This window comes from Tursiops truncatus, chromosome 20 (assembly GCF_011762595.2).
Source record: "Tursiops truncatus isolate mTurTru1 chromosome 20, mTurTru1.mat.Y, whole genome shotgun sequence".
NCBI lineage: Eukaryota > Metazoa > Chordata > Mammalia > Artiodactyla > Delphinidae > Tursiops > Tursiops truncatus.
In genome coordinates this window covers 45,039,909-45,064,170 of record NC_047053.1, presented here as the reverse complement: position 1 = coordinate 45,064,170, position 24,262 = coordinate 45,039,909, and the positions used below count along the sequence as shown (strand labels likewise).

At 43.9% G+C, this 24,262-nt stretch overlaps 1 protein-coding gene across 2 annotated transcripts in view; it reads left to right on the top strand.

Annotated features, from left to right (window-relative positions):
* PITPNC1 (phosphatidylinositol transfer protein cytoplasmic 1) overlaps nucleotides 1-24,262 on the top strand; it is a 254,872-nt gene that overhangs the window by 130,343 nt on the left and 100,267 nt on the right. The window contains exons 3-4 of one of the 2 annotated variants that reach the window (XM_019944351.3): nucleotides 9,607-9,695; nucleotides 10,725-10,732. In XM_019944351.3, the coding sequence (XP_019799910.1) occupies nucleotides 9,607-9,695; nucleotides 10,725-10,732 (97 nt within the window). The remainder of the gene's footprint in view (nucleotides 1-9,606; nucleotides 9,696-10,724; nucleotides 10,733-24,262) is intronic. The other variant, XM_073798111.1, reaches the window with a different exon arrangement.

The following is a 24,262-nucleotide window of genomic DNA, read 5'->3' as shown; positions in this document are numbered from 1 at the left end:
TAACCTAGAAAAGCTAGACTTGGGTGTATAATGGTTTGATCAGGTGGGAGAAGGATTAGGCGTATGTATTCTAGATGACCTCAAGAGGACCAATTAGACTAAGACCAATGGGTGAGAATGCCAGGAGAAAAATTTAGGCTCAGTTTAAGGAAGAAATCTAAGTATTTGAGCCATCAGAGAACAAAGTAAGGTGACTTATAGTCAATTATGCTGCTGCTGGGGGTGTTTGAGCATAAGCAGAACACACCCTTGTCAGGCTGTCCTTGAGTAGATTCAAACATCAAGTAGGTGGTTAAAATGGACAACCTTTCAGATCCTTTTCAACCCTAATTTTCTATACTTAAAGTCTGTTTCAGATATTGTCTCATCTCCTCTCCAGCATACATAAATGAATAACCAGTGAGGCACCGGAAAAAAATATACCTTTAGCTCCTTTTGCACAAATCTAAAGTAGGTCCATTATTTTATCTCAGAACCAGGGAGATTATGGTTTAGTAAGAGAGAAAGAAAGAAAAAATTGGTATGTGACATAGCTATAAAATAATAAGTATTTTCGTAATCATAAAAGTAAACCAAACCTACTACTTTGTAGTTACAAACTAGAGTTAACCCACCTCGAGTTAACCCATGTCCTGCATGCACAGGTCATGGGACTGCCATGTTGGTGAGGCTCCTTTGTAATTGTGATTCATTAAATGAGTGTGTATTGAAATTGACAATGTGTAACAAATTGCTCTGGTGTTGGAGAGAATCTCTTAATAATTAAGACATGGTTCTTGTATTCTGATCAAAGTAGGGCCGTAGGTCAACCGATTCCATTATTTGTAAGTTCATCTGTCCACCTTATGAGTGGTGTCAAGGAGGAAAAACTTTTCTTCAGTCTACTTAGTTATTGGTGATTCGGGTCCCGAGAATTAAATTGAAACTGACAGATAAACAGGAGAAAAGACAAGTTTTTATTCATGTACATAGGCAAGAGCATACAGAAAAATGTGACTCAAAGGGGTGGTTAGAATTTGGGGCTTATATACCATTTTTTAAAAATAAATTTTAATTTATTTATTTATGGCTGCGTTGGGTCTTCGTTGCTGAGCGCTGGCTTTCTCTAGTTGCGGCAAGCAGGAGCTACTCCTGTTGCGGTGTGCAGGCTTCTCACTGCGGTGGCTTCTCTTGTTGCAGAGCACGGGCTCTAGGTGCGCGGGCCTCAGTAGTTGTGGCACGCGGGCTTCAGTAGTTGTGACTCACGGGCTTAGTTGCTCCGCAGCATGTGGGATCTCCCCGGACCAGGGCACGAACCCGTGTCACCTGCAATGGCAGGCGGATTCTTCACCTCTGTGCCACCAGGGAAGCCCTTATATACAATTTTTAATGAGGGAGAGAAAAGAGATTTATGGGAAAAGAAATGTATGAAAAATAAATGAGGCCTTAGGAGAATGGATGGGAGACAAGATGGACATTGTGACAAAGTCTATTTAGGTGATTTCTTATCCTGGTGCTTACTTCTTGTCTCTGGTGATCGGAGTCAATCTTCTCTGGTTGTGAAACTCACGGAGAGGGGATTTATGACAGTTGAATTCTTTTGGGAGGTTCTGTTTTTATGCAGATAAGGGGAGTTCAGAAAAAGTGTCTTTCTGCGACTGTTGGATTCTCAAGTGTCTTCAGCTCAAAATAATCCTGATGTCACTGTAGCATGTTGTGGACCCCTTCACTGACCACAGGGAAGTGGGTCCTGAGAGTTGGACTGGAAGTAGCCAAGATGTTCCAGTGCCCACTTAATAATTTACACAGAGGGACTTCCCTGGTGGTCCAGTGGTTAAGACTCCACGCTTCCAATGCAGGGGGCGCGGGTTTAATCCCTGGTCGGGGAACTAAGATCCCACATGCCACACAGTGTGGCCAAATAAATAAATAACAACGCAAAGAAATATCAATGTCCTGTGGACCTGAATTCACGAGCTGGCAAAGGGAATGCATGCTCTTCCTTATGTCAATCTGTATGGGAAGACAAATCACATTCAGAAACTGCTTTATTGATTTATTACCCAAAGTAGCTATTTGGGGTATTGGAAGTACTCAGTCCCTGTGTCATCAGGGCCTCCTCTCTGAGTCTGTCTTGACCAGAAAGGACATTTTGTGTAAGGATGTTAGTGGTCCACACAATTATCTGGAGGCTTGAGAATGGACAGCTCTCAGGGCAGCTCCAAGAGGCCAAGAGCAGCAATGATGACAACCATCTTTAAGTGAAACTGACCTTTTCATTCTGCCATTACCATCGTGGCTGCTGTGGGTGGGTCTGAATTGTCCATTTTTTCTTTCTATCATTTGTTCTAAAATTTCAAACATGGGGAGTTCCCTGGTGGCCCAGTGGTTACGGTTACAGACTTGCACTGCTGTGGCCTGGGTTCAATCCCTGGCTGGGGAACTGAGATCCCGCCAGCTGCATGGCATGGCCCAAAAAATAAGTAAATAGAATAAAATAAAATTCCAAACATAAGCTTCCCATTGAGTTCCCAGGCCAAGCCAGGCTACTAGTGGGTGGGGAGAGGGACTTCCAGACTGTTTTCCAAAGCGGCTGCACCATTTTACACTCCCTCCAGCAATGTATGAGGGTTCCAATTTCTCTACATAATCACCGACACTTGTTATTGTTCGTCTTTTTGATTACAGCCATCCTAGTGGGTGTGAAGTGGTATCTTGCTTGGGTTTTTGATTGGCGTTTCCCTAATGACATTGAGCATCTTTTCATGTGCCCATGGGCCATTTATTTGTCTTCTTCGGAGACATGTCTATTGAAATCCCTTGCCCATTTTTGAATTGAGCATAATGTCTTTTTCAAATGCCATTTATCCTTCTAGTACTTGCCTCTTATCTCCCAGTACTGTGGGGTTACTCCACTCTCTGGCCCTTCCTGTAGCGTCTGATACAGTTATGTGCAGTACATTTGGGTGGCTGCCTAATGCATTTAGAACATTACATTAGTTCTAATACATTAGTACATTTGGTGGTTGTCCTTGGGCCTTTGATCCAGTTCAGTTAACCAAATAAGTGGTATTTCTTGGCTTGTCTTCAAAAATCCTGGTTTCAACCGGCATCCAGGGGAAGGAGGCAAGATACTAATCAAACTCTGGAACAGCGATTCTAAATAAAACCTGTTGTCCAGAATCATGTGAGGGTGGGGCTTTTCTTTTGTTCCCTTTCATTTTCACTTCATCCCTAGCATCACTCCAATCCCCTCCCACTGAAGCTCATGAGGAGAGGGAATCTGATTGGGGGGAGGGGCATTGGAGAAAAGATGGAGCCTATTTTTAGGCTTGTTTATCAGTCATGAAGTGTCATGTTCTTCTCCACTACTGCTGCTGGATTAATTAGGCTGTGCTGGCAGCTGCCAGTCAGGGAGGGTTGCCAGCTTCTAACGGTGATTCCGCCTAATGCGTGAATCGATTTGCACAACGTGAACATTTCTCCCACTACATGGCTCTTGCCTTGCAGGGCAACCTCTCCTGGCTTCTCGTGGCTCTGGGTAGGAGAGGGTACAGCTTCCCTAAGCCATGAATCCTGTTTAACTGGATAAGCAAAGCCACCAGCTGGTCACTTTACCTTACCTCAGCTCATTGGTAGAGCCTTGTTGCTGTGGCTTGGGTCTTTCTTTCACATTTCTTCTTCCTGTTCTCCCAGATCTTCCCCACAGTATGAGCTAACTGCCCACAGCTCATGTGGCAGAGGGAGAGCCCACTACCCAGGCAACAAGTCAAAGAGGAAGTGTTGGGGCCAGAGACTCTGACCTAAGAGCTTATTTCCGCACTATTTTGAAAGACTCTTCATGGTTATTATTGACTTCTGAATATCCAGAGACGATCTTCATTCATTCAGAAAATATTTATTGAGCACCTGCTGTGTGCCAGGCATCATTCTAGGTGCTGGCTGGGTGAGCAGCAGTGGACAGGACAAAGATCCCTGCCCTGATGGGAACGCGTTCTAGTTATGAGTGACAGGAGTGAAACAATAGCCATGTATATAAGAACATTATATATTTTAGAATATTCAGTCATATATTCTATATATATATTCTATGTGTATAGAATATAATATTAAATAAATTAATAGTATTTTAAATATATACTGGATGTTACTTCCCTGGTGGTGCAGTGGTTAAGAATCTGCCTGCCAAGGCAGGGGACACGGGTTCAAGCCCTGGTCCGGGAAGATACTACGTGCCACGGAGCAGCTAAACCCGTGGGCCACAACTACTGAGCCTGCGCTCTAGAGCCTGTGAGCCACAACTACTGAAGCCCGCGTGCCTAGAGCCCATGCTCTGCAACGAGAAGCCACTGCAATGAGAAGCCCGCGCACCACAATGAAAAGTAGCCCCCGCTCTCCGCAACTAGAGAAAGGCTGTGCACAGCAATGAAGACCCAAGGCAGCCAAAAATAAATAAAGAAATAAATAAATTTATTTAAAAAAAAAATATATATATATACTGGAGAAAATAGAGCACGTAGAGCCTTCTTCCCAACATACCTTTCAGTCCATGCTCTTCTATTTGGTCCCCATCTCAATCCTTAAGAACACGCCAAGGCGTCTCATGCTGCCGGGTCCCCTGCCTTCTGCCCCCTCAGCTACTCCCATGGAACATCACAGAAACAGAATGTTTTGGCCTGGTTGGGATCTTACAGGGCATCTCGTCAAGTGATTTCCACCTTGGTTGTGCCTCGCTCCTGCCTGATGATGTTGACACATGTGGCTGGCTCCCCTGGGTGCTCCCCACACCCCTGCCACATTACCCTAACACTCGCCACATGCAGAGCCTTCCAAGAACTGACACGAGGCAGGCTTCTTTTCCCAGAATCACAGCACAAACTGTCCTTTTTTTTTTTTTCCTCCTTGCGGTACGAGGGCCTCTCACTGCTGTGGCCTCCCCCTCTGCAGAGCACAGGCTCCGGACGCACAGGCTCAGCGACCATGGCTCACGGGCCCAGCTGCTCCGCGGCATGTGGGATCTTCCCGGAACAGGGCACGAACCCGTGTCCCCTGCATCGACAGGCGGACTCTCAACCACTGCGCCACCAGGGAAGCCCTAATCACATTTATTAAGTCCTTTGTGTCCTTCCTAGAGTTATCCCTCCCGAGCTACACATGCCTTAAATTCATTTTGGGTTCCATTGCCTAGATACAAGGCCATGAAAATTTGATGAAAATAGGGTACTTCACTCCATTTTAAATTTCCTAACTCATATTGTGACCAAACTTGATTACATAACGCACTAAGTTTTTTTCCTTTTAATTCCTGTTGTCCAAATCTTTCCCAACCCCAGAGTATATGGCCCAGAGGAGTATTGGTTGGGACTGATGCAGCCCTGACCCATTTCAGACAAGCCTGAGGTGACGTCTCTAACTCCTGAGCTATCCAAAATTCCACTCTTAAGTCAAAATCCACCACGCAATTTAGTCAAGATTTGCACTTAGTTTTAGATGCTATCCCTTCCAAGGTAGTCTCCCAACCAGGTGTTAGTTCCCCAGAAGTCGCAAAGAGATGGCACAGAAGACGTCCCCAATGGTGTTGATGATGAACAGGAGTTGGTCTAGCTATAAGCTGGGAATAAAGGGTCAGCACTTGTGAGTGTCAGAGGGAGGGGAGTAAAAACAATAAAAAGTACACCTTGGTGGTCACACAGGTCTTCTGGGGTTAACAGAAGAAAGAAAGAAATAGAGCAGGGATGAACAAGAATACAAGAATGTAGGAGAAAAACCTCAGGGTCAAGGAGAAGAGTATAGAGATTAATAATTCTGTCCTGGACCTGCTGTTGGATGTACATAAGTATACGGGGTTGACCCGCCAGTCAAAAATGAGCAGACAGGGCTTCCCTGGTGGCGCAGTGGTTGACAGTCCACCTGCTGATGCAGGGAACACGGGTTCAAGCCCCGGTCCGGGAAGATCCCACATGCCGTGGAGCAGCTGGGCCCGTGAGCCATGGCCGCTGAGCCTGCGCGTCCGGAGCCTGTGCTTTGCAACGGGAGAGGCCACAACGGTGAGAGGCCCGCGTACCGCAAAAAAAAAAAAAAAAATGAGCAGACACTGGCAGAGCATCTTCCCCAGTATGCATGGCTTGTGGCATCCCACGGGCCTCTTTAGGACCAAGAGCTGACTCTCAACATTTTCTTACCTTATCACTGTCTCTTTGTGGTCACCAGCTGAAACTGTGCACGTCAAATACAGACTTGAACCCACGTGGCCGGGACTCAGACCCGGTCAAAACCCTGACTGGGACTCGAACCCACGTGGCTGGGGCTCGAACCTGGCCAAAACCCGGACTGGGACTCAAACCCAGCCAAAACCCTGATTGGGACTCCAACCCTCGTGGCTGGGACTCAGACCTGGCCAACACCCAGTCTTCCAACTGAGATCACACACCTGGTTTCAGGACTTAATGAAGCTCAGATTCTTGACATCTCATTGCAGAAAGAATTCAGTGAGAGACAAAGTGATAGGTAAGAAATGGATTTATTTAGAGAGAAACACACTCCACAGACAGAGTGTGGGCCACCTCAGAAGGTGAGAAAGGCACCAGGGTATGGGGTTGTCAGTTTTTATAGGGGTGGGTAATTTCATAGGCTAATGAGTGGGAGGAGTATTCCAGGTATTTCAGGAAGGGGCGGGGATTTCCAGTAATTGGGTCACCGCCCACTTTTTGATCCTTATGGTCGGTCTTGGAACTGTCACGGTGCCTGTGGGTGTGTCATTTAGCTTACTGATGTGAGCGTATACTAAGGCTCAAGGTCTAGTGCAGTCGACTTGTCCACCATCTTGGACCCATTTGGTTCTAATCAGTTTATGTCATGTTCTCGGGCTGTGTCATTCTTTCAGAGGTTGTACCCTGCCCCCTTCTCTCCTGTTTCACAACCAGGACAGTCCCATTTAACCTGAGACAAGTTGACCAGCTGTCACTGATGTATGTTCTGTTCCATGTGAAGTAAAGAAGTAAGAAACAACACAATTTGAGAAGTTTATCTTTGGTAGGCATGGACAAAGGTTTTGGGGAAAGGTGGTAGCATTCCACGTCAGCACATTTCCTAATTCCTTAAAGGTTTTAGAATTTTGTCTTTTTCCTCAGTGTCCCTAAAGCCTGAGCCATGGTGAGATGGTCTTGGGAGGTTTAGTCTCGGCCACTGGACCAAGAGGACGTGATTCAAGTCATGCCACCTTTCCAGAAGAGAGGTTCTTGTTTGATGCCAGGTAGTGAGTTTGAATGACAGGCTTCTCCTTGGAATTGTAGGCAGTATACATCACAAAAGGGACAGCAGCAGTGGGGTCTAATTTAATTCCATTTTCCTTTGCAGCCCTGATAAATTATTGCTGCATGGAAAAATGAATTTTACTTTCTCAGACAAAAATGATTTGAATGTTGAATGTGCTCTGGGGAAGTCAGGGGCTAGGAGAAGGTCTCTAGTGGACTTAAAAATATTTAAATGGCATATCACAGAATTTGTTCCAACACCTCCTGTGCCTGGCCTGGTAAATGGATTATTCCAGAAGGGCCTCCTTTCCAGACTGTTTAGAAGTCACATAAAATTGTATCAGCCATCTTGGCTAAATGTTATGTGTTTTCGGGCGTTTTGTTGGAAAAGGTATTCGATTATAGTTCTGCATACATTGGTGGATGGAGCAGCTAAGATAAAGATTCTAGAGCCTGGAGTCGTGACCACTTACAAATAGGACAAGTTTCAACATGAGTGGAAAATGGCCAGTGTTTGTCATCTTCCTTCCAGAAAATGATTGTTGCTTAGGGATGTGGTTCTGCTGGGAGACTTTTTAAATGACAGAGGGATTGAGTTATGGAGGGAGGAAGACTTGGGTCCCAAAGTGGTATGAAGAGGAGGCTGGTGAATCTGGGGAGGGGTGCAGTGTAGACGGAACACCCCCCGCACTAGAGAACAGTGGAGAAAGGGCTCTAATGCTCGTAAGGAGACATAAGTACTTTGTCTAAACTGAACAATGCCTAACTTACCTTGGGGAAATTCCACAATCCTGTTTCGGTCCCGTTAAAAGCAAAAGAAAACCACTTGCCTGTGAGTAGCTCCACACCTCCCTGTATGACACTTTGGCATATCACTCTGGGGTGTGGTGGCAAACAGGAGGGCACCTGGGGGACGGTATGCTCGTGACCACTTCCCACAAGCCAGCCCAACGCGACTTTCCCACTCAGTGTTGACCCCAGTTACCCTCCAGCTTCAGTGACTGAAAGAATAAATCCTAGGCGAAAGCTGTAAAAACCCCTGTTGGGAAGCAGCCCCTTCCTTCTAAGGTAAATGAGCAGTTACTGCAGAGCTGATTTTATGGGAGTGAGACATTCTGCGTTAGATCAGCAAGAAGAATTGTCCTGTGAATCATAAAACTGCTCCGTGCGCCCCTCATAGCACACCTGAGAGCAGTGGCCTCCATCTGACACTCACCCGGCTTCGGGGGGGCGGGGCGGGGCGGGGGACGCAGCTCTGATTTCCCCATTTGTTTTAGCGCTGAGTATCGGCCTGGAGCTTTCTTTGGGTTAGGTCTGACCAGCCATCGAAAATACGTATTTGCCTTTTAGAAAGCAGGGACTGGATACTGTCAGAAATAAGAGAAACAATTTGGGAAGACATGCAAGGTGCACAGTATTTCACTGGCTCTGGTTGTCATTTAAACCCCATGTCCAAGAGGGATTGGGGGTTTGGGGTTCTTTTACCTTGATGTCCCCCCTCTCTTAGCTAGATCAGCTTGCAACTCACAACCACTTCTTGATGTTCTTTATTGCCAACACGCAACCCTCAGGAGCTGGGAGTCTGCGTCATCGCTCTAGGTGTGAGGTACTGCTAGACGTTGGTGTCCCAGACACTTAGCTGTAGGCACCAGCATAGGAAAGAAACAAAATGGTAGCATCTGGAAAGACAGAAAACGCCACAGTAGAGTGCTGGGTGGGGAATAAAATCATGCAGCCATGCTTCAGTAGTATATCATTCTATATATTTAAATATAATATTTAAAGGAATTCTCTGGGCCTGCAGTAAGCTGTAGAGTTTGCCTCAGAAGGAAAACAGAACAAAGCAAAGCAAAACTTAATTCGTCCTTGGTTTACCAAGGGTCTTGGGACCTGTGCCCTTGGGTTTTCCTTGTTTTGAGAATGTTTTCTGCAAATGGCTGCCCGGGTGCCTGTTCCAGAGGAATGACTCTGTCTTTGCATTAGTTTCCTGGGGCTGCAGCAACAAATGGCTGTGAACTGGGTGGCTTTAGACAACACACATTTATCTCCTCCCAAGGTGGAGGCCTGAAATCAGGGTATTGAAATACCTGAAATCAGGGTATTGGCTGTGTTGGTTCTTTCTGGGGAACCAATCCGTTCTCTGCCTCTCTCCTGCCTTCTAGTGTCTGTGGCCATCCTATGTGTCCTAAATATGAACTGAGGACGATTTAACTATGGTAAAGACCAGGGAGGTGGGGACCGAGTGGCTACAGAGAGAAGAGCGGAAATAGAAGTCCTCTGATTTCTCTAGCAGTCAGTTTCTCTGGAAAAATGTGGTAGCAGGGTGAGGCCCTGGACAGACTCTAATTGTCTTTTTTTCTTTCTTTCGTCTTAGCAAACTGCCTAGTTGGGCTAGAGCTGTTGTTCCCAAGATATTTTATGTTACAGAGAAGGCGTGGAACTATTATCCCTACACGATTACAGGTAAGTCCTTGTACACCCAGTATGTTGCATGTATCCATGCAAGGACATAGGAGGATTCAGATTTCACTGACTGAGGGTGGATTATCCAAGCAGGGACTGGTGGGAACGCTGTGATATCTCCCTGACCCTTTGCTCCATACTTTTAGGTCAGCACTCTTCCTAGCAGGGGGTTGGGGGGCTTAAGCTAAACTATTCCATCTTCCTTCTTAAAGTGATTGTAGTAAATAACATATGGAGAAGAAATGGGAAACTCTTTTTAGTGACATTTCTAGAGATTTCATGATTCTTATTTCTCCCTCTTTTCTCAGTAATCCCCAAATAATGTTGAGTTGGGGTTTGTTCATAAACAAGTTGTTTATTTTGACTTGTTTGCTTTGCAAATGCCCCCCCCCCCCACAAAACAAAACCTGACTGTTTTTTATATAAAAGGTTCTGTTGGGTCTCTCTGCTCCAAAGCACTTCCTTTGCAATAGGATAATATGAAAATCACTTTCTTCCTCACTTGTAGTGGAGTGATAATAACACTCAGTGTTGGTACTGAACTAGACACTGTGGCCAAAAATTTAGAAGGTTTGGTTCCTGCCCTCGAACACATGAAAATTCAAGATCCTATTTGAATGTCATCCTGACAGGGTCTTATTGGTTTTAAAAGCTGCTTTTCCACTTAAAAGATTTCCTTTGTGGTTAATGAAATGCTCTACTGGAATTATTAGTCTTTAATTCTGCTTTTCTAAGGCCAACTCTTTGGTTTTTAATTAGCCACAAACCTATAGGCTAATTGAATCTTATCTTACACTCCTTATCTACCTAGCCACAGAAGTATGTGAAAGAGTTTCGAGAGCAAACATGGAGACACTTAGTATTTATGAAGGTTTAATCCTCGGAAGGTTTCTTTACCACAATTTTAATAATTATAATTCAGCAATATTTATTAGTTCTGTGGTTTTATATTGCATGTAAGTGTGGTCTAAATCATCCTTTTCTCTCTTTTTTCTTTTCCCTCTTGTCCAAATGAACATCTGGGACCAGAATACACAGTAAGTTTCACTTAATCATTTAAAAATATTCAGCCTAAGATCAGTGGAGTAATTGGAACTTCCCTTGTGCTTCTCATCTTATCGATGTAATAAAAAAAAAATAGAGGAATAATTCAGAATCAGAAATATTTAAATGTAGGCTATTACATAGTTATATATAATGCAATAATTTGAATGTTCTCATTTGTTCAAGAGTATGAATGTTAATTTAAAATGCCTTTACATAATTAACTTTGGCTTGTATTTTTAAATAGCTTGACTGCTCTACTTGTGATAGTTCACTGTAATAGAACAGTTTCTAGCAATGTGGTATTAAAGAGATGGTGGTAGTTATCAATGGAAGGTGAGGCTTTTCCTTATAGTCTGTGACCTGATCCCTCATAGAAAGACCTTGAAACAAAAGGTCAAACTATTGAGGTACGTTCAAACTGTTTTACTCAGATTGGACAGTCTCGGTGGCTTGATAAAGTCGTTTAATTTCTACCTGTCCTAAGAGCCTGTAGAGTCATTACTTACACTTAAAAAAAAAATGTCTGTAAGGTCATTGTGTTGTGGTATTTTCATTTGGATCATTTCCCCCAATGACAAACAGGTCAAACTGTCATAAGAAGAAAATGGTTAACTGAGCTGTGATGGAGTTGAGTTTTTAGTCTTAATCAAAACAGCCAAAGGGAAGAGAGATGGTGAGAACTACATGGAGAAAAATGATTCCTCATGTCCTTGGTATGAGCATGGTACATACATGGCACATAGTAGATTCTCAATGAATAGTTATTGAATGACAGAAGGAATGCATGGGTCAAAGGTAGATGGGTAGTCCCAACAGATACAAGAGTGTCACCTGCTTTGGAGTCAGGTAGGCCTGAATATCCTCTGGTTCTTACTAGCTAAAGTTCTTAAGTAAATGACCCACAACTGCCAGTTCTTGAACTCATGCTGGTCCATTACTGTGTTCTCACCCATCCTTTGCAAAATGAAAGAAAAAAAAAGTTTTTCATAAAATTAAATTTATTCCACTTAAAGGACTGTTGATAATTAGAACCATCATTCTTGGGTATTAAAATGTCTTTTCTTTTATGAAATGAAGGAATATATATAGCACCCTCCCCGATGTCCCTATCTTTGGGGAAAAAAAGGCAGTTCTGTGGCAAAATACAATCTTTACAATTTAGACGTCAGAGAAACACTGTTCTAGAACAAGGAACTTAACTTCTGTGAACCTAAATTTCTTCCTCTCTAAAATTGGGATAATCCCTTTTTCATAGAGCTACTAGTAGTAAGATTCAATGATCTAACACAGGGGTTAGGAGACTTTTTCTGTAAAGGGTCATCTAGTAAATATTTTCTGCTCTGTGGGCCAGTCTCTGTCTCTGAGAAAGCAGCCAGAGATGATATGTAGAGATATGGGTTTGGTCCTGTTTACCCAGGCAGTAGGCTGCATTTGGCCCCCAGGCTATAGTTTATCAACCCCTGATCTAATGTATGGAAAACTGTTAGCAAGTTGCCTATAAATAGCAGGCAATTAAGTGGTTCCCGGACAGCACTCCCCAGCCCCATCAATTGCACCATCTTCAAGAGGAAGACTTCTCGGGATCTTTTGAATCCCGCCTCCATTAACAGTCATGCAGATTAATTCCTTTTAAGCCTCCATTTCCTCATCTGTAAGAGTGGAAAATATGATAACTTTCCCGTGAGGATGATATGAAGATTATATCAAATAATCCACATGAAATCTCAGCCTAGTCCTTGGTACATGGTAAATCCTCCGTTATTATTATATATCATACAGTGCTGGAAGCTGCCATCATTAAAATGGAAGTTCTATGGACAAATAAATGGGACTATATCTTGGTGCCCCTCAAGGCAGACTGGGCTCGTTAGACTGGACGGTACTAATTTTCTAGGATTTAATTTGATTTTATTGATAGCTGATGTGACCCCATTTCCCACAGTCTCCCTAAGCTTGTATGTGGACTTTTCATTTGAAACATAATCCGTAGTTGCAAGGCCAAGAGAATGCTTGTCCCTATAACTTTGCAAAGGCAGTTATTTGCTGCTTTAGAATTGGGTCACCTTGACTTGACCCGAAACTGATAGTACTTATTCTCCATAAATTCATGACACTGCTGTGAAATATGGGGGTGATTAACAGAGAAATGAAGTCTGAAAAATGTTTAGTGGTATTGTGCTCATTTTTTAAGGCTATGTATTAAAGTACTGAAAACAGAAGGCAACAGAATGGAAACCATGGTTCCTGACAAAGCCTTCCCCACAGGGACGCACCTCCCATGGAAGCCTTTCCCGCCAGTCTCCATCACCATGAACCCTGGTCTCTTGTGCCCACCTCTGTGCAGGCCATGGAGGATTTCTGAGGGGCTCATAGCCTTTACTTCTGCCCAGTCTCTGCCCCACAGTACTGCTGCAGTTCTAATCATACAGTTCAAACTTTTAAAGGGACACAAATTATTTCTGCTTGAGGAAATTTGGAGACAAAACATGAAGAAGTTAGAGTTGTATAGTCTCATACTCAGCCCCTTCTGACTCTTTAAGTATTACTTGATTTCTTCTAGGCCCTCATGTTTTTGGTCAATTCCTCCCTAATGTAATCCTTGGGATAGTTCCCCAGAGCTGCCGTAACAAAGTGTCACAAATTGGGTGGCTTAAAACAACAGAAATTTATTGTCTTACAGTTCTGGAAGCTAAAAGTCTAAATCAAGTTGTCGGCAGGGTAATGCTTTCTCTGCAACCTGTAGGGAAGGAATCCCTCTTTGCCTCTTTCTAGCTTCTGGTGGCCTCTGGCATTCCTTGGCTTGTGGGAGCACCACTGCAATCTCTGCCTCCGTTTTCACATAGCTGTCTTCCCTCTGTGTGTGTCTGTATCTTCACATGGCATCCTCTTCACTGTGTCTCTCTCTTCTTCTTATAAGGACATCAGTCATATTGGATTAAGGACCTGCCTTATGCCAGTTTGACCTCATCTTAACTAATTACATCTGTGATGACCCTAATTCCCAGTAGGATCACATTCTGAGGAACTGGGTTTAGGAATTCAACATATATTTAGTGGGGACCCAATTCAACCCATAACATCATCTTTCAATTTTAGGTTAACAGTAATTTATTACTGAGCACCAACAATGTGTAAAGCATCCTGCTAGATGCTAGGCTTCATTAAGCAATAACCCCTGCCCTTTAGGAAGTCACAGTCTGGTGGGAAATAGTTAGACATTCCAGTCAAAACCTGGGAGTCATCTGCAAGTCCTGGAGTTTTCTGGAGGCAAGGTGGGACAGGCCATCACACAGCTCAGGGGACAGGCTGGCACTCAGACCTGGATGAGCTCTGAGCTGGGCTAACAGCAGAGGTTCAGACCAGAGGGCAGAATGAACGGCACTGGGAATCTGGGCAGAATGAATGGCACTGGGCATCCAGCCAGAAAAATGATTGCAATGTGAGAGGGAAGGCCCTGGCCCCTGCACTGGGGCCGTGAGCTTCAGAGACAGGACTAGAGTCCTCAAAAAGCTGTACAGGTGAGAATAGGACACAGCCCTCTTACATAGGTTACTTGGTCATGAGATGCTGGGCTGATAAAGTTGCCAGCTTTAGCAAGTAAAAATACAGAATGTCCAGTTAAGTTTGAATTTTCAGATTAACAGCAAGTAATTTTTAGTATAAGTATGTCTCAAAAATTACATGGGCTATACTTATACTAAAAGAGGGCTCATCTCATGTTTTTTTCAATTTATTTTTTACTTATTTATTTTTGGCTGCACTGGGTCTTGTTGCTGCATGCAGGCTTTCTCTAGTTGCGGTGAGCAGGGACTACTCTTTGTTGCAGTGCACGTGCTTCTCATTATGGTGGCTTCTTTTGTTGCGGAGCACAGGCTCTAGGCACACAGGCTTCAGTAGTTGTAGCGTGCAGGCTCAGCAGTTGTGGCACAGGGAAGTCACCTCATCTCATATTTTATCTGGCAAGCCTGTTAGGGGGAGGGGTGACAGTGGGGCAGAACTGGTCTCAGAGACTAATGAACAAAAATCAGGTTATAAGAACAGGGGCATATTGGCAGGCCAAGGGAAACGGAGGAGAGAGAATTGTATAACTCAGGAAACTGTCCTGCAGTTGACATGCCACATTAATGGTGGGGCCAATCACGTGATATGTCATAACAACGTAAGTACTTCCTGCCTCAGTTAGGATTAACTCAGGAAGTGAAATGGAATGAATGGGACAGAGTAGGGGAAAATAAAGTGAGAGCAGGTGAATACGTAGCTGTCAGTAATTCAAGGAAGACCAGTGCTATGTGTTACAGTCAAAGTGCAAACAGAGGATTGTGCAAAGGAGAGAGAAATTCTGCCTGGGAGAATTGTGGGAAGATTTCTTGGAGCAGGTGGGGTTTGAGCTGGACCTTGGGGAGAGTAGAACTCCCACCTGTAGATACCTGTTCTGTCTTAGTCTGCTTGGGCTGCGTCACAAAACACCATAAACTGGGTGGCTTAAACAATAGACATTTATTTTTCACAGTTTTGGAGTCTGGGAAGTTCGCAATCACGGTATCAGCTGGTTCATTTCCTGATGAAAGCTCTCTTCCTGGTTTGCTGACAGTCCTCTTGCTGTGTCCTCACATGGCAGAGAGAGAAGAAAAGCAAGGTCTCTGGTCTCTTCTTATAAGGGCACTAATCCCATCATGAGGGCCCCACCCTCATGACCTCATCTAAACCTCATGACCTCCCAAAGGCCCCATCTCCAAATACCATCACATTTGGGGGTTGGGGCTTCAGCATATGAATGGAGGGGAACAAACATTTAGTCCGCCATGTGGTCATTCCAGGCTCAGTGGGCATGTGATGTTGCTGGATCCTGGCTGCCCAGACATGTGGAGGCCAGGTGATGGTAGCTTTGAGTTTCAGGGCAAGGTCTGCATTTAATTCTCCATAGGGAAGCAACATTGTTCCCAGCTAGTCCACTTTTATTTTCCATCCCAAATATAGCACAGCTTTTCTTTCCATCTCCCCAGTGAGGACCTCTGCGTTTTTTTCTCTCTGGCTGCAGGTGCACACTTTCAGGCCTGCAGTGTTCATTTTGAAGCTGCCTGCCTCCTCCTGACTAGGACTCAGCCGTGTTCTCATGCTCTCTACCCGGGAGGAAGAGCCCACTCTTCTCTCTGACTACAGGGTCTGCTCCCAGGATTTAGGACAGAGGCTTTCAATTGTCTTCATCTTTTCCCCTCTTTTGAATGCTTTTTCACTGGGCTCTTTATCCACTGATCCTTTAATCCTAAATACCTCTTCTTGATGTCATTCCAAGCCCCATATTTCCTATCTGTGCCCCAAAGCAAAACTTCCCCAAAGCCAAATTCCCAACTGGGGTCACCATACTCCACCCTCCCTCAGGGAGGCAGAGGGGCTCAGTAATACTCCGGACAGGTGTCTTTTCTCATATGATTAGTCCAGAGCATTGTATGTCTATTCCTAGGATCCCCTGGGTCTTATTTCTGACTGCCCAGCTTATTACTGAGACCTCACGCTGCCCTCATTTGTGAGAAAATCCAGCTAAGGGAACTTTCTCTTCAGGGTCATCTAGGGCTTCGGTGTTATCACAGTTATTAAGACGTAAAAGCTTTTTCATCACCGTGAGTGACCGTGTGTGTTTAGGATTATGTGGAAATGCCATTTGCCCAGGAAGTGAAAAAAAATATCTTTAGCTCGGTTATAGGAAAAAAAATCTTAATTGTACAGTAAACAAAGAACAACACAACAGCTATTTTCCAGAGGACAGACCATCTAACCAGTTCTTCAAAACCTGCCGGTTCTTCTGAAGTTTATAAAGTCACAGAGGAAGGTGCCCAAAGAGACTGGCTGCTTTCCAAAGTCGCCGATTTTGTTTTTCTAGGGCTAAAAAAAGGCCTCACTGGAGTATGAACATAGCTCAGCAGCATCAATTCAACCTCAGTAGTAATGAAGGGGGGAAGAAAAGGCTTTTCTTCTCATTTGTAAGAAATTGAAAACTCAAGCTATTATAAGTCGATAGCAGTGACCTAGAATATACAGTTGCTGTATGTATTTTGCTGCCATGAGCACCCACTCCAGCAAAACATCTTTTAATTCGAATCCGCAGAAGAGGTGATGACAAATGGAGAGCACCCTTCTGTTAGTTGGAAGGGCTAGCCGTTCCCCAAAGATAGTAGTGGGCTGTCCAGTGCTACCCAACATTTTAATTATTTAGTTGAAAGAGGTAGAAAAAGTCAACTGTAAGAAACCAGGGGGTAGGAAATGACTCTTGCATGAGAACCTCAAATGGTACTGAGCCACAGTGAGAGATGCGTTTGTTCAGTGTTGGGTTAGTCCTGCTGGGGAAGAAAGTCAGGATGCTCACAATTGAGTCGTCAGTAACCCAAGGTGAACTCGGGTTATCTTCCCAGGAGTGGCACTAGGGAGATAGAGGTATTTTTCTGAAAGCAGCTAACTGTCCTGGATAGGAATTTCACTTTCAATCTTGACCTCATCAGCTTCCCCGATAATAGAAAGAGCTGATGGGTGCTGTGTGTACAGACCGACCTCCATTCCTCTCAGGCCTCTCGTCCTTCTTAAGCTCCCCCTCCCCCACCTTCCACTGACTCCCAGCCAAGGGCAGTAGAAACCCCTAAATTGCATAACCAGGAAATAGTTACAAGTCTAGGGCAAATACATTATTACACCTGAACTCTAGGAGTGGTCTTGTCTGGAAGGAAATTAGAAGACAATCTGGCCATCTCAGCTACTATGTGAGCTAAGATAGAATGGAGGTCCCTAAATATTCCTTTTTTGGCATCATGGAGATGGGGTAATGATGGGAGTTAAGTCTCTGCATCACAGTTAACCCTGAGTATCCGGGGCAGTATGTAATTTGGGGGTGGAGGGGGCAACGGAAGTATCCCTTCTTAGAAATGGGGCCGTATGAGCTGGGACCTGTTAGGGACCAGGCCATAGAAACAGTCTTCCAGCTGGGGATGCTGGATGAGCCAGGCACAGGCCATCCTCCCAGAGAGGGTGGTGAAGTCAGGTGAGTCATGGGTCATGGCATGAGGCTGGTGTCATAGAGTCAGAGCAGCCAAGTTCAGAAGTCTTCCAGGTTCAAGAAAACTTAGACAGAAACAGTCTGGAACCGTTTATAACTATCACTAAGATGGTTCATAGCCAGTTAAGTAAAGGAAACACCGGGTTATACTGATTTTACCACATTTTGTTATTGTAGAATAACAGTATCGTTGTGAATCTCCAAAAGGAGGCTGTAGTGTGCAACACTTCCCACACTCTGTTTGTCCGTGAGACCTCGGATTTTGCAAAGCCAGTCTTCTAAAACTTAGGGATGCTCCAGAAGCTTCTCTCAGGGTCAGAGCTATTACGTGCCCACTAAATAGGCCAGTGGACCAATTCTATTTCAGTAAATGTTACTGTTTCCCTAAATTTTAGTGGGCTAATGTGTTGCCTGAAGATTACTATGACTCAAATACCAGAGTTTTTTTTGAAGAACTCCCAACTGTAATGATTTTTTTTTTTAAGAATCAGGTGACACAGAACCTGCAAGTTCTTTTCAAGCAAAGTCAATTCTGTTAGACCAAACAGCCAAGGCAGTAGTACATGGGGATGACAGTGAGCTTATGCATTCTGATTTATTTCACTTTAGAAAATGAACTTGGTTGCACGGGTGAACCAGTTACAAACAAGCTTATTCGCCGAAGTGCCTTTGTCCTTATGCAGGGCTAGGACTTGTCTCCACATCTCAGCAACCCAATTGATTGCTGCCTGGGGAAGACTTTGGAACAGACAGTGTTGTTTGTCCGATTTATCCCAGTTCCATTTGCTCTAGCTGTTCCCAAGCTCTTCTTTGTACATCAAAGAAAATTCATTCAGCCATTTTGGTGGGGGGGAGAGCAGAAGCTAAACTATGCTTCTCTACCATAATGTAGCTTTTAAAGTTATTTGCATTTTTTAAGAATTGAAATATAGTTGATTTACAATGTGTTAGTTTCAGGTGTACAGCAAAATGATTCAGTTATACACACATATGTATATTTGTTTTCAGATTCTTTTCCATTATAGGTTATTACAAGATATGGAATGTAGGTCCCTGTGCTATACAGTAGGACCTTGTTGTTTATCTTTTTTTTTTTTTTTTTTTTGCGATACACGGGCCTGTCACTGTCGCGGCCTCTCCCGTTGCGGAGCACAGGCTCCGGACGCGCAGGCTCAGCGGCCATGGCTCACGGGCCCAGCCGCTCCGCGGCATGCGGGATCTTCCCGGATCGGGGCACGAACCCATGGCCCCTGCATCGGCAGGCGGACTCTCAACCACTGCGCCACCAGGGAAGCCCTATCTATTTTATATATACTATTGTGTATCTGTTAATCCCAAACTCCTAATTTATCCTCCCCCGCCCCGCCTTTCCCTTTTGGTAACCTTAAGTTTGTTTTCTATGTCTGTGAGTCTGTTTCTGTTTTGTAAATAAGTTCATTTGTATCTTTTTTACATTCCACATATAAGCGATATCATATGATATTTGTCTTTCTCTGACTGACTTCACTTAGTATGATAATCTCTAGGTCCATGTTTGCATCTTTTTAAACACCGCTAAGAATGACTTTGCAGAGGATAATCACCAAAGAAAAAAATATTTGTTTAAAGGTATTTTCAATAGAAGATTTCCCTAAGAAGTACTCTTTTCCTTCTTTTCTATTTTCTACTTGTACTGAAAATTAGATTTCTCTTCTACAATTTATTGATACCTATGAATTTGTGTTCAGTTCAAGTTGGTGAGATCAAAGTAATACAACCTGGAAGATTTTGTGGGACAGCTTTCTTTCTGCAAAAATAAAATAAAACACATATAAATATGGATATACTGAAATAGTACATTTCAGTGATTAAATAAAGTGAATGCAAGTTGCCCCCATGTCTTTCAACTTTTCTAGTCACTAAGATACTCAGAACTACATGATAGTATGTGTTTAAGTGAGGAATTTGCCCAGTTGGTTAAGAGGGGTGATTCTTACCATTTTTAACTGAGAAGGCTTGTAATCTGGAAGTTTCCTCCCTGGCCATATGCCAACCTATATTTGGGGAGTCACTGATTCGTTCCAATCTCTCTTACTTACATGCAGTTCCTTTTCATTTGATGTATTCCGCCTGCTCCTTCACTCGTCCTGCCTCTGTCGTGTGTAGCTATTGGTATTCACAAGCATCCTGGGCTTATTCCTGCCTTGGCAGGTCCAGCTCTAGATTGGATGAGCCTGAATTTAGTTTCCCTCCTCAATTTTCATAGAAGCGCCAGTAGCAAACATTGCCCCGTTGAGAAAACATACTTTCATTCATGCATTTGCTCCTTCTCCCTCCTGGCCTTGCTTCTCCAGTGAGTGGCTGTTACTCAGCATGTCAGAAGAGGGACGAGGCTTCATCAATGGAGGAACTAATGAATGAACAGAAGCCTCAGTGTAGGGTGCAGGCTGGTGAGAAGCAGCGGAGAGGCTGTCATTCATTTCCTCACTGTGGGCTGGAATACAAACAGCTGTTTCCTGCTGTATTTCCATGCTCTGCCTTCTACACACTGCCTTCCTCTCACCCTCCCCAACTTCTCTTTCAGGCCCCACCGCTCCTCTTGGCCCCATTTTTCTTCCGATGCAGCCTATATTTGGGAAATCACTCTCTGATTCATCCTCATCTTTATTATTTACATGTGATTCCTTTTTGCCTTCTCTTTGCTTTAAAATTCTTCCACTTTTTTTCCCCACTTGGGTTCCTCATCTCATTTTTCCGGACCGATCTTCTTTGCAATTTTTTTCCAACTATCCTGTCTCTAGGACCACCCACCCAGATGTATAAAATCATATGTGACCCTCGGAACCCAGAACAGCCAAGGAAGCCCAAATATCTCCCCTTCTTTCCTTTGCATCTTTCCCTGCAGGATGACTGAGATTCTGAGTAGATGTGGGACCACCAGACATACACCTTCTTGAAATTGTTGTGTGTATTGAAGATTTTCTATGCACAAAAGAGTATATATATATTACCTTCCAACTATGGGGCAAATTTTCTGTCCAAATGGAAGGATAAAATTTTTCTGATGAAGAATAAAGAAAGTCGAAAGGTACTTTAAAATCTAGGTTGTCTACTGCCTCTACATACAGATTCACCACCCACAGTCTCCTGTTTTACAAACAGCAGAGGCTCCAGCCCCAGATTCCTAGAAGGTAATAAATCCTAAACTCTACACCTATTTCACCAGGTTCACTGGAACATTCTGGATGTAAGTCTTCTGTTAGTGACAGGACGAAGCATTTGCAAATCCAGTTTTATTAAGGATCCCATCTCAAGCTGAAATTCCCTGTATGGCTTTGGAGTGCATTTAATATGATAATATAGAATATAGTACCAGGGAATCGATGTCTTCAGTGGGGTTCCATTAGAGAGAAGGTCAAGTCTATATAGAGTTTTATGTTCATTGATAGGAGGGAACACATGTTGCTTGCAGTCAGAACAAGATGGTCAGAGAGGAATGCATTGAATTCCAGATAAAAGCTAAAAGGAAATGATTTTTTTTAATGTTTATTTATTTATTTGGCCATGCTGGGTCTTAATTGTGGCACGCGGGATCTTCGTTGCCGCATGTGGGCTCTTAGTTGCGGCCTGCGGGATCTAGTTCCCTAACTAGGGATGGAACCCGGCCCCCCTGCATTGGGAGCATGGAGTCTTAATCACTGTACCATCAGGGAAGTCCTAAAAGGAAATGATCTTTTAAAAGCCTATAAATACTTCATGTACCCCAAGCCAGCTTCTCAACTCTTCCATTTAATTTTCTTGACTCCAAGCCTCCTTGTAAAGTGTTGCTCTCAGACATGGAAGGATTCCGGCTGCTAACCAGAAACAAGGCATTGAATTATTGGGCTCAATCAGCGGTTTTCAAACTTTTCTTCTTTGGTCCAGGAAGTTCCACGGACATGCCTCACTGGCCACCGCGACCCTGCATAACATTTTATTTGTTTTTTTAAAAACAAAACATTTTACCATTTTATTTTATTTTATTTATTTATTTTATAAATTTATTTATTCATTTATTTTTGGCTGCGTTGGGTCTTTGTTGCTGTGCGCAGGCTTTCTCTGGTTGCGGAGAACGGGAGCTACTCTTCGTTGCAGTGTGCGGGCTTCTCATTGTGGTGGCTTCTCTTGTTGCGGAGCATGGGCTCTAGGTGCGCGGGCTTCAGTAGTTGCGGCACGTGGGCTCCTTAGTTGCGGCACATGGGCTCCCCAGTTGTGGCACTCAGACTCCTCAGTTGTGGCATGAGAACTCTTAGTTGCGGCATGTATGTGAGATCTAGTTCCCTGACCAGGGATCAAACACCCGGGCCCCCTGCATTGGGAGTGCAGAGTCTTATCCTCTGCGCCACCAGGGAAGTCCCGTGAATTTCCTAAATGAATATTTCCCCAATTTATCTTTCGGGTACCTCCTGTTTTTCCTTCTTTGGGCTTGTTTAAAAGAGGCACATCTCTCATTGAATGGATGCACATGGACATATTTTCTTTGCTCTCAGTGGCCACAGGGCATGCTGAGGGGCCTTAGCCACCATCACCCCCAACTGAGCACTCAACTCCACTGGAAACACTCGTGTGCTTTCCTAATACTCAACAGGCAGCAGGATGTGGAGTCATGAGCTTGAACTCAGAGCCAGACAGCCTGAGTTGAATCCATCCCAGCTCTATCATGTAAGTGTTATGATTTGGGGCATGCTACGCAACCTTTCCCTGCCTTTGTTTCCTTATCTGTAAAATGGGGGTAACAGTAGTATATCCCTCATAGAGTTATATGAGGGTTATGGAGTTAATAGATTAATTATTATATACCACGTACTTGGAAGAGTGCCTGATGATAGTTAGTATAGTATCCATACTGTTGTCATTTTTACCTCAGTACTGAGTCATGTCTGTGTGTCTCAGTTGGACATGAGGAATGGTTAGCTGGGATCATCATTTTGACCCAAAGGTATTTCAGAACTTTCTGGGATTAAGAAACACTGGGCACTTATAAGTGCTGCAAGGATGTGGAGAACCTGGCACCCTCAGACACTACTGATGGGGATGCAAAATGGTACAGCCATTTTGGAAAACCATCTGGCAGTTCCTCAAAAAGTTAAATGTAGAGGTACCATATGACTAGCAATTCCACTCTAAGTGTATACCCAAGAGAAATAAAAACATATGTTCACACAAAAACATGTACAAGAATGTCCATGGCAGCATTATTCATAATAGCCAAAAACTGGAAGCAAATGTCCATCAGTTGATGAATAGGTAAGTTAAATATGGTATATCCATACAATGGAATATTATTCTTCCATAAAAAAGGATGATAAGTGAGAGAATCCAAACACAAAAGACCACATATTATATGATTCCATTTGTATGTAATGTCCAGAATAGACAAGTCAGAGACAGAAAGTAGCTTAGTGGTTTCTTCAGGCATGGGGTAAGGGGGAGGTGGGAGTGACTGCTAACGGGCACAGGGCTTCTGTTTAGGGTGATGAAATGTTTTAAACTCAGATCATGGTGATGGTTGCACAACTCTGTGAACAGACTAAGAAACAGTGATCTATACACTTGAAATGGGTGAATAATATGGGATGTGAATAACGTTATTTTAAAAAGAAAAGAAAAATCAAGTTCTAGGTTCAGGTGTGGGCTCTGGGACTCCACCAACTTTCTGAAAGCAAGTCATTAGGAGAGGAGCCTGGGATCTGTTTTTAACAAGCCCACCAGATGAAGCATCATTAAGTAAGTTTTTGAAACACACTGTTAGAATATGATTGCTACTTTACTGGTATGGGGAGGGATTAGTACCCTTTAGCTTACAGTTTTCACCATGCGCTAGGTGCGATGGCGGGTATAGTGTGACAATAATGATGATCATCAAAGTGCATGGTGCAGTTCTTCCAGGAGTTTCGCCACTGCGTGTTTTTGAAGTGCAGAGCCCCCGGAGAGCCTCAGACTTGTCTCCCTGGCCCGTTCTCTGCAGCCACCATCCCCTCTCGCCCTAGGCAGGTGTGGAAACTGCAGCCAGCACCACCCAGAAACTGACTGTGAAATTCCCAGTGCACTTGCACCTTTCTCTTTAAGACTTGCTTACATTCAGTTTCCTTCTCTTAAGTGTTTCTTATTGCCATGGCAACCCTAATCAATCACTGGACTAAAAATATCTCTTTCACTTTTCCAAAGCATGGCTGTAGTGAATTGAAAATTCAGCTCTGCCATGTATTTTGCATATGCTACTTTCCTTTCCCAACACGGAACCTGGGTGTGCCTGTGTCTGGAAATTAGTCTTGCAGGGGCCCAGGTACTTCACTCGTCTTTCCTGGCATTCTTCTTCCCGACTGCAGATTCTCCCATCACTTCCAATACATACAAGTACACGTGTTTAATCTTCAACAGAGAACATTGCTTTTCTGCACATCGGTTTTAGGTGCTGGAGATTTCACAGGTACCCGATGATCACTTTGCAATAAGAGGT